The sequence below is a fragment of the Cibotium barometz genome, chromosome 60, assembly GCF_041138505.1.
Source record: "Cibotium barometz isolate CiBa-2024 chromosome 60, ASM4113850v1, whole genome shotgun sequence".
NCBI lineage: Eukaryota > Viridiplantae > Streptophyta > Polypodiopsida > Cyatheales > Cibotiaceae > Cibotium > Cibotium barometz.
In genome coordinates this window covers 4,526,942-4,537,847 of record NC_141105.1, presented here as the reverse complement: position 1 = coordinate 4,537,847, position 10,906 = coordinate 4,526,942, and the positions used below count along the sequence as shown (strand labels likewise).

General features: G+C 44.7%; 1 protein-coding gene across 2 annotated transcripts in view; it reads left to right on the top strand.

Annotated features, from left to right (window-relative positions):
* Positions 1-457: 457 nt before the first annotated feature.
* The window catches only part of LOC147604896 (Plastid-lipid associated protein PAP / fibrillin family protein), a 28,194-nt gene continuing 17,745 nt past the window's right edge, over positions 458-10,906 (top strand). Inside the window, exons 1-3 of one of the 2 annotated variants that reach the window (XM_086793785.1) lie at positions 458-787; positions 864-987; positions 9,904-10,083. In XM_086793785.1, coding sequence (XP_086649911.1) covers positions 533-787; positions 864-987; positions 9,904-10,083 — 559 coding nt within the window. In that variant the 5' untranslated portion in view covers positions 458-532. Of the gene's footprint in view, positions 788-848; positions 988-9,903; positions 10,084-10,906 lie in introns of both variants that reach the window. The other variant, XM_086793784.1, reaches the window with a different exon arrangement.

The window sequence follows — 10,906 nt, the reverse complement described above, 5'->3', positions numbered from 1 at the left end:
TTATCCATAGAAGATACACACCCTTAGAGTTTGGTGGTGAGAAGAAAAGGGACTGTCATTTCTGCTACAACTTTTTGATCTTCTTACCAACAACAATCAGAATTAAAGAGTATGGTTAATCTACGGAGTGGCTAACACTCATAATTGAAGAGTATGCAAGAGTGTAAGGCCAAGCTCCAAAAGGCTTAAGGGTTGATCCATGCTACATGTCTATCAGTAGAAGGTACGCACCGTTAGCGTTTGGTGGTGAGAAGAAAAGGGACTCTCATTTCTGCTACAACTTTTTAATCTTCTAACCAACAACACTCCAATGTCAACATATGCTCCTTCTCATCAAGACGTGGAGGAACATACTGATCCAGCTATAAAGTTGATCGTAGTATTGATAGATCAATCAAAGGAAATATATGAGTTTTATGATGCAATTTGACATGAACATGAGCATAGCACTATACTCCTCTTTTAATAGGTGACCAACTCATCTCAAACATCATCTTGATGCGCCCTATGCACCTTTGAAGCAAAGGTCATCATGGAGTGCTCGACGCTGTCTCCTCTCAAGCTCAGCACGAGTTACGGATTTGTACTCAGCCAGCCTAGGTTGAGCATCATCCTCCGAGATGGTGCAAGTAGGAGGAGCTGCTTACTACCAACCACCAAGCATGCTACTCGTATGAATTCCCAGCAGCAGCACGGTCCAACTAGGGCCGCAGCCGCAGCCGCAGTCGCCACTCCTCTTCAAAGGGAGAGCAATCCTCAAGCTCTCGTAGATACCCTCTTGTCCTTAGTAAGTTTCCATTATCCTTTGCACCCCTTACTTCCTCGACAAATGACGACTAGCGTGTAAGGTTTTTGCTCCGCAGGTGGAGGGCACAGACAGAGGTGCGCTGCTCGGCGGCGAGGAGCGAGGCAAGGTGGAAGAGCTCATAGCTACCCTCGAGCAACATTGCATGCCGGAACCCCTTCAAAGCCCTTTGCTTTTTGGAGGTGAGAGAAAACATTTCTTTCCAACTGAATAGATTTCCAAACTGGGCACACACACGTTGGAAGGTAAAATTCATGGTTGTAATTTTTGATTGTCGTGGTTGTAGCGTTTCTCAGACTCTTGAGTAACATCCAAGCTAACGCACGAGTGAGGAAGAAAGGATTTACTCAGGATTTTAAATCGGGTAGAAGAACCTTAGAATGAATTATCTGAAATCAACATGCTAGTACACTCTTTGCTGAAGCCTTCAGTAACACTTTTTTGCTTAAGCCTTAAGTGTCTTGGCTTGGAGACTTGTGGACATTCTTCACTTCACAGATCCTTTCTGATTGCAGAAATGTAACCTTCAACAATTAATCATATGAGAGGATAGAGTGGGCTTGCAGCCTTATGTTACCCGAGTTAAAAGGGGAGTTGGTGTATTTTTTGGTAGACACTCAAAGCGGTCATATCAAGTCTTGGTCTCTCTGTGCTTAAAGATAGGCATTTTGAATTTGTTACTTCCTACATAGACAGTTTTGGAAAACTTGGTTTTTACTTAATATGTGATACATTTTAGGAGAATTTAATTCCTCATCTCAGACCCATGTTATCAGCTGACCCACGTGCAATGTTTGCGCTTGGATTGATCTATGTCAAGCACTGCCAGGAAGCCCTGATAACAGGGTAGAGTTTTGCTCTTTGGTGAGTGGTTGAGTCGTTATCTATGAAAATCAAGGTTCCTCTCCATATGTGCAGTCTGCAAAAAATACCAATTTCAGTTGTGTGTAATAGCTTACGCAATGCCTTTATGTGTAACAGGCTAGCTAGAAGCTGCATAAACTCTTCCAGATGTCTCATATGAGTTCAATTCTACTGGGATAGCTCACTGGTTTTAGCAGTCCCTTGGACCACGGTCTTGACATTCAGAACTCATGCATGCACTCCAGACATTTCTTTTTGCAGTTATGTGATAACAGTAGTGGGCTTACACCAAAAGTGATGGCTGGCCCCCAATGTTACTGTCATGTGCAGATCGTGGTTGCTTCAACTAGAGACACAGGCCAAGGAGGTTGCTTGTTGGCGAGAAGCCTAGTGCGACCTTCACACATCCCCATCTCATTGTGTGACGTGCTATAAGCTAGCCCCTTCACACATCCCCTGCGGCCATGTACTTGCTCATTTACAGATGCCCTTCTCACAACTAGCTTGCCAAAACCTCACATAAATCCTGCATTCTAATGCAATACATCATGCTCGCTTCAACCTCATTGTCACTGCTAAAGTTTTCTTTTGCCTCACTGTTGCATGTTGCAGATTAATAAGAGTCATTTTTGGGGCCATGGCTGTGGACAGCCCATGGGCACCCTTCAAAGGTGGACCAGGTTGGGATAGTGGACCAAAAGGGGGGGTAATAAAGGGCACCTATCTAAAGTGACTTAAGGGCACACCTTTTGAGGCTACCTGTGCCAACCCTAGCCCTTTGGATGTCTATATATAGGGCTGATGTGAGGCCTAAGAGATCATCTTGTGATAGCCATCATCTTGTGGGCTTGACTCTCAGCCACTCTGAGTGTTCCACCTTCCATGGATACCTACATGGCTATGATGCAATCTATGCTGCAGTCCACATTTTAGTTAGTACTTCCAACATTGCAACCCAAGTCTCACGTGGATCGGGAGGACAAAAAGGAGGCCGATTCTTTCATCTCCAAGTAGAGATCATTACCTTCACGTGTACGTTCTCCTACCCTGCTGGATACAAATACACCTCCAAGAGCTTTTGGCAATATTATTAGAGGACAAATGGCACCAAAATGCAATGGAGATGGAGCAGCACAAGCATTCCTGGCAGTCGAGGCGAGTGCTTGCAAGCTATCCTCACAGCCCAGGCAAAGGAGGCCGAAGGACAGCATGCCTTAGAGATGGAGAGGCTACGAGCTATCCTCGCAGCCGATAGTCAATGAAAGGCCGAGAAGGCCAAGGAGGATGAAGAGCGGCATTGCCAAGAGTGGCATATCAACATCAACAGGAGCTCAAAGCCTTGCTTTTCAGTTCAACCATGAAGATGGTGTCGCCAAGAGTGGGACGACCACCTTAGTAACATGATTGATCAACGTCAATAGGAGTTCAAAGCCTTGCTTCTCGCAGTTCAACCGGCACCACAACCATTGAGATCACCGGCACTCATGGAGATGGTAAGGATGATGCAAATGTTGTTCATCCATGGCTTCATCAATTCATTTCCTATTTTGCTGTTGTTCATAGAACTAACCAAGAAGGGGTCATGTTAGTCGCTATGCATCTCTCCGAAGATGCAAGCATATGGTGGCAGGATTGGCAGAGCCAACATGTTGATCTAGCGACCAATGTGGTGGTGGCTTGTGATTGGGCTTGGTTTGTGGGGGACCTCAAGACTCGGTTCTTGCCTCCACAATACCTTGTGCATTTAGGGGACAAGTTTCGAGGCCCACGGCAGGCTTTGCAACCTGTCCTAAGCTATGCAAACAAGGTCCCAATCAGGACCTCAACTCCAGAAGTCGGATGAGGATAGATTAGGGGCCTTTTTGTATGGGCTAGACCATCAAATTTAGTGGAATGTCCGGAGTCTAAATAATCCCTAGACATTGGTAGGTGCCGTGCAGCTAGCTCCGAACATCGAGATGAAGTAAAATCATGGCAAGCCCAAGCAAGACAACCCAAGTCTACTCCTAGTGGAGGTAATAGGCGGCATGGGGAAGGTAGTAAGACCCAGGGGCAGGGCTCCTCCCAGACTGCCTCCCAGTCGGCAAGTACCTAGTGGTGTTAAGTCTTCAGGGTCTCAACCACAGTTGACCCATCAGAAAGCCGATTATGACATCTTAAGAAGGAGATTGTCCCCTACAGAGATACTACAGTACCGTTAGGAGCAGTGGTGCTTCTGTCACACTGCGGGGCATCCAAAGCATGAGTGCCCTAAGAGGCCAGCCACTCCCACGAGTACGCCTGCCTCTATAGCATAAATGGTTATTTATGATCCTTCAGCTCAGTCTTCCCTACCAGCCACATTTGTGTGGACTATTAGTTGGGAGCTTGAAGCTAAGCAGGAGGGGGTTCCCCTCGTATTACCTGCCATCCCTGAGGATATGACAACCACCAGTGATCCAGCCCCGGATGAGGAGTCACGTGAACTCCTCAAGTGTCGTATTCTTCTGGAAGGTCAACAGGTCATAGTCTTGTTTGATTGCTGCAGTACAGAGGATGTTATCTCTGAGTGAGTCACCTAGCAAACTCACTTAGAGTTGACTCTGTTCGTTTGATAGGGCCATAGTCGGTTTCGGCACCGACATGCATCGTAGAGTTGCATTGGTAGCATGTGGTGTTAGTTTTGTGATCCAAAAGAGGGCTTTGGTGCATGATTTCATGGTCACACCCTTGATAGGTGTAGACATGACTCTAGGTGTAAGGTGGTTTCATGGAGTACCAGCCTAGCATTATTGGAATTTGGAGGCAACACTCCATGTGCATAGTCACAAGTGGAATGTCACAGACATTACATGTACCCTGTAGGTTCCATTCCTTTCTAGTATGCAGCGGGAAGAAACACCTGGAGTCTCATGTACTAGGTTTTCCCCTCCATTTCATGCACAATTGATTCATAGTTCTGACAGAATGATTATTTTTGCTAGCTCTCATACTCCATTGGCTAACCATGTTGCTAAGCGTGGGAGTGAGTGTGCTCAGGATGTTTTGCAGTCTGTCACAGGTAGGAGGAAGAAAGCACAAAGGTGAGCTAGAAGAAAGCTTGGACTTTGTCTACCTTCAAGGTGGATCAAGGGGTCGTCCGGTTTATGGATGGATTCCAAGGACCGTGCTGCCAAGTCAAGCCAAGCTCAAGAAGATAGCAGTTCCAGATCCCGCTGCTGAAGATCCTCCAAGAGGGGAAGGGAAGTTCTATGAGAAAGATCCATCATTGTTGATGGCTTGCCCGGAAGCAACGATAACCTCATCATCAAGATAAGCTGCGCCATCTGCCCTACCGTGCTACATGGACATTCTTGTTCATCTAGGACAGAGGATACTTTTTTTGATGGGCCTTGAGCATGTTGTGAGCGCTAGTCCAAGGGACAGGTTGCCAGGTGCCATCAAGGTCATTAGGGTTTGGCTGGTCGCACCTGTGGCATAAGTGTTTTGTAACCCTCTTTGCAAGTCCTTGTTCAAGTCCCGGGCAATTAGGTGTTACTAATAATGATCATTTTTGGGGCCATGGCTGTGGACAGCCCATGGGCACCCTTCAAGGTGGACCGGATTGGGACAGTGGAACGAGCGGCAATAAAGGGTGCCTACCTAAAGTGACTTGCGACTACCCGTGCCAACCCTGGCCCTTTAGTGTAATTGCCATCATTTTGTGGGCTAAAAATTTTCTAAGCCAGAGAAGCTTGTGGAGTTTTCCTCTCAGCATCAAGGGCAAGCAAGGAAGGAAAACTCACCATAGCAAGAGGGGGATCAGGTCAAGCTTGTGCAGAGGGGTTCTCAGCCCAATAACATACATCAAAACACAGCCCATGCATGCTGCAATATAAGGCACATAAGATGACCAGGACCAACAGCTTATAAAGCATCAAAGAGGTGCCTTTCAGAGTGTTTTAGGTCGGCCAGCAGGTGCAAACAAGGGTGGCTACAGGGCAGCCAAACACACAGCAGTAGGTTGCCCGAATCAGTCCCAAATTGGGGTCCAAATTCAGTCCTAGACGGAAGAGGGGAAGACTCTGTGGGAAAACCCTCATACAGATCAGTTCTCAGTTTGGACAGCAAACAGTCCTTTACTTCGCACTCATTCTCTTGCAGCAATTCAAGCAAATACTCTCTTCAGAGAGGAGGCCCTGAAGTGGGTGATTGGGGCTCCATACGGTGTACTATGGATGTTATGCTATCTACTTCCATCTCTCTTCCCAAATCAGCAAATTGACAAACGATTTTATCACAATTAAAAGCTTCCGCTACGCCTCGTGTAAGAGTGGTATGAGAGCTTAGGCTTTGACTAGAAGCAGTGCTGAATTTTCTTTGTGGATAGTTTACTTTGGTCCATGCAAGAACCCACAGGAGCACCCCACAAGGGTCTTTGTGGATGGTTTACTTTGCTACGGGCAAGAACCCGCAAGAGCATCCCACAAGGAGGTGCTGAATTTTTTTCTTGTGTGGATGGTTCTCTGATATCAATTGTGGGTATGTTTAGCAGATAGGCAGCCTAAACTATGGAGGTTCAAACTGAAACATGACGTCGTGTCTAGTAATGAGAGAAGGGTTGAGAGATAAGAGGACAAAGTTGAAGAGACTGGATTTGCACGTACAATGTAATGCTAGTATTGATTGATATGAAGTTCACAAGGTACAATGCTTTTATAGGCAAAAATACCTTATCTTTCTCAACACACAACTATGGAGGTTCAAATTGAAACATGACATTGTGTGTAGTAATGAGAGAAGGGCAGAGAGATAAGAGGACAAAGTTGAAGAGACTGTATTTGCACGTACAATGTAATGCTAGTATTGATTGATATGAAGTTCACAACGTACAATGCTTTCATAGGCATACCTTATCTTTCTCAACACACAAACCATGGGGCAATGACACATGGCTAACTCATGACATCACTGCTTACACAGGCTACAAGAGGTGGTTCACATGTACTAACTCACTTACATAAATGAGTGCACACACACAAACACACTTACACATATAAGGGGTGTTCACACCTATGCACTTACATAGGATGGACAAAGGAGACAGACACGCACTGTGTTCACACACACAAACACACTTACACATATAAGGGGTGTTCACACCTATGCACTTACACAGGATGGACACAGGAGACGGACACGCACACATACGACTCCAAATCCCAAGAGTATCTAGCCAATTGCAATCTACATGGCATAGGACATGTGAACACTGAGGTAGTCCGGCTGCTGGATGAATCCATCCTCAGTGAGCATGAGAAAGTGATCACTATAGAAGTGCATCTTCAGTGGGAGCTTCGAAGGTGTGATCCATGTGTGGTGGGTGTAGAGGATGAGAAGATCTAACCGGGTAAGCCGTGTGGTGTCCTCATGAGAGAGTAGAAGAAAAGGGGAGTCCAAACTGTTCTGAAGGGGTGTGAGGCAGTCCATGTGATGTCAGCCACACAGCAATCGATAAACGTATGTGGTATCTTCACAGGCTTCCACAAACAAACACATATGCATCACATGAATACAATATCCAGACAAATGAGCAGAATTCCAAACAATATACACCATATTCATAAACCATCGCAAGCTCGACAAGACATCACAGCTCTCTCAGTGGCATTCCACTTCCAGAAGCCCCAACACCACAGGTGGTCTCCACCTCCTTGGAAAAAGGATGCAGAAGAGGAAGCACTGCAGCATTGTTGGAGCTAGCAACTCTTATTGCCACCGAAGAGATACTTGCCACCAAAAGACAAAGAGAATGCACAAAAACAAAGAATGAAGAAGATGCCCTGGAAAACCACAACAAATTATGCCACAAGGTGAGATAGGCCAAGGAAAAGAAGAGGAGTATGATGAAGGACATATCCTTGATGACGTGCCCCCATCTCCTATTTCTACCAAAATGCAAGAACAAGGATCAGCGGTAACTATTGTGTAGTCAACCCATAAACAGGATCGAAGAGATCATTCTCTATCCCAAGCTCCACAAGTAACCGAGGCACATCAAGAGCTAGAGCAAGGCAATGATGCCTAGTGTGTCCTCGTCCTTCTGGACGATCCTGAGAATCTGTCGGAGGTGGGTTCTAAAAAGGACAGCTATCCCTCCCGAGTCACATACTCCTTCTGATGTGCGGGTCTTGCCTCGGGAAGCTGACTCCCACTCGAACCCGGCTATGTATGGTAAACCCCCCTCTCAGGCCTCTGATGAGTCTCTGTATAGAAAATGACATCCCTGCTTGCCTGTGAGACGTCTCCCTCAATGGATTCGACCACAGGGTGCCATTGCAGTTTTGTACTGCTAACCTCAGGTGTTTGGTCTCATAGACCTTGTGCCCCTATTTTATTATCGTCTACTAAAGACCTATGAGATCAAAAGTTGGTATATATGATCGATGTATACTCTGGATGTCATAAAACATGGAAAAGGAAAAAACCTTTCTGTTTAAAAAGACAGGGTGCACATATTACACAGACCATGTATATACAAAGAGACAAGTATGTCCTATCATGTATGATCCTCTCCTACAACCACGTTACATAGACTCAATGTCCACCTCCTGTGGCAGTGTTGCTCTGTGGTGGTGGAAGATGTCCCAGATCTGCAGCTGATAAGAAGGTGTGGTCTCTGGGGATGGGGCGTCTCGCTCTCTGGATGGACTGTGCGCTATCTTTGAGGACTCCGTGTGTGTGTGGAGCCAGCGCGCTTAGGGCTCGGGATATAATCTCCCGACGTCTCCCATGATTTGTCAGTGTGTCTAGGTTTAGCATCAGTCCTGACCACCTCATGAGTGCCAAAGAAGTCTGTAAGACATCTGGGTGGTGTTTCGCTACTCTGCGAGAGGCACAGTTCTAGCAAGTATAGTCCCAATCGTCTCTGATTTCTGTAATGCTTCACACATGAGACAGGACCAAACCCCTCTCTGAAGACACACTGATACCTCCTGCGTATCTCATAATAGACTGGTCACTGGGCACCTGAACAGGTAGTGCTCTTCCATCTGTCACCCCAGTCCTGCATAAACAGGTCGTTAGCCTGGATATTTTTGGGTGACAGGTTTATAAATAAGCTTTTACCTTAATTGCATTTAGTGCAATCACATCTCTATCTCATCGTTGTCTCTCCTCACATAACTTGCCTTTATATGAAATTCTAGTCCTCCCAAGACACATTTTGAAATTGCTGTTGGCAAACTGAAATCTTCACAATCACAGGTTGATCTAATGTGAATAAGGGTAATTTCTTTGATGTGCTAACCTTGTCATTAGACTTTTCCTTAATCTGGTGACTGGTCATCCCATAGATTTGAGTACAGCCTCTGTGATGTATTGAAGTGAAGGCCTCAGATGGTTATTGTTAAGAGTTTCTATGTAAGAAAGGGACTATTTGTCTGTTTCTTTGAACTACAATTCAATTGTAAGGGATTCTTTCAATAGTCTCTATGCAAGAAACAGACTAATTGTCTGTTCCTTTCAACTACAATTCAATTATAAGGGATTCTTTGAAGATAAGTCTTCAGTTGAAATGCATATGCTAGGTGCAACTCATGACCTTATGCCAACATGATCATGCACAATAAAACAGCATGATCATGCACAATAAAACAACTTTATTGTGCACTGAGTGAATGGTCAACGCCTCATTCATCTAAAATGGCATTTTTTTGCTCAAACCCTAGTTAAACTTTGAAAGCAGTAGCTATGGAGAAAAGGAGGGATTTCCACCCTTTTTGGATTGCTCATGCTGGTGAAGTTTTGCGGGTTTATCTGTTTTTCCTTTTTTGGTAGTTAATGATTGCATAGTTTTATTTTGTTAATAGTCATACTTGACTGTAAGTTGTAACTTGTTTCTTGGGCTTCTGTATTTAAAGAGCAGTAACGGAAAATATTTCTGGCCACTTCTTAGAAAAGCAAAAAGTCTTTTCTCCTACAGCAAGGTCGAATGCCCATCATTTAATGGTATCGATTAGGAGTGTGCATAGATGGTGGGTGCGCAAGATTACAAAAAAGAGGAGTTATGTAGCTAATTGTAGGTAAACTTTGTCTAGTTGAAATGCATATTAAGTTCATCATCTTGAACTATTTGCGTGGATTCCTTCTTTGAAGTGTCCGAGTTTTGTTAGTGTTCAAAAGATTTGCAACTGCCATGCATTGAAAAATAAGTGTTACCATGCCAAAGTAATGCTAGTCATTGAATCAAGCTCACTGGTTTTTGCTGTGTTTAGAATGGGATGTGGTGTATTCTTCCAACCCAACTGCAACTGGTGGCTACTATCGAAGTGCAGTGGGACGAGCTCTTTTGAGAACCAAGCAGATGATGCAAACAGTGAGAGCTCCAGAATTTGTGGGAAATAAGGTGTCTTTTTCTGCCTTGGGTTTCCTGGAGGGGGAAGTTTCTCTTAAAGGTGATTGCCGTCCTCGTTTTTCAGTAAATGCTCTCCATGATTCCCTCATTTCGTAAATGGATGCTTGCTGCACAGATAATAATAATGCTTGAATGCTTCATACCTGCTGCCAAGGCCAATTCCATGTTCCTTGATTATGCTGTCTCTTTTGGCTTTCCATTTTCTGGACCCTTTCTCTGTTTTGTTAATTTCTTGTTTAAAGCATCAGGATTCTGCATGCTCAGGTTCCGGATTTGAAGTGTTCTTTTAAGCTTTGAAATGAGCTGAAATATATGTGCCCTCCTCGTGAATATGGAAATCTCAGAGTCACGCTTGATCTTATAGCAGTCCGGGTGCAATCCTCGGCAGGTGATGAGTTGTGACAGACCATGTGATGTGAAGATATGTGACTATCTGGAAAATCACACCAACCTCCATCAGTGAAGCTTGAAGTTCAGCTAGTATGATTGATTGAGGGACTCAGAGTTCGCTCTTGACGAGCCCCTATCACGATTGTGACTTAATCTCTCTTAATTACCCTTAATTACTCTTAATTACTCTTAATCTCTCTTAATCTCTTTTAATTACCTTTAATTACTCTTAATTACTCTTAATCATTGAAGGGACACCAGTGAAGGGTCACACCAAAGGACACTTCTATTCAAAGAGACACATCTATTCAAAGAGACACATCTATTGATCGAAGGACATCATTGAAGTGTCACATGGGTCATCACCAAAGGACACGTCTATTCAAAGAGACACATCTATTGATCAAAGGACATAACTATTCATTCAAGAGTCACACCCTTTCATCAGGGATGTGCCTCTTCATTTTTACCTC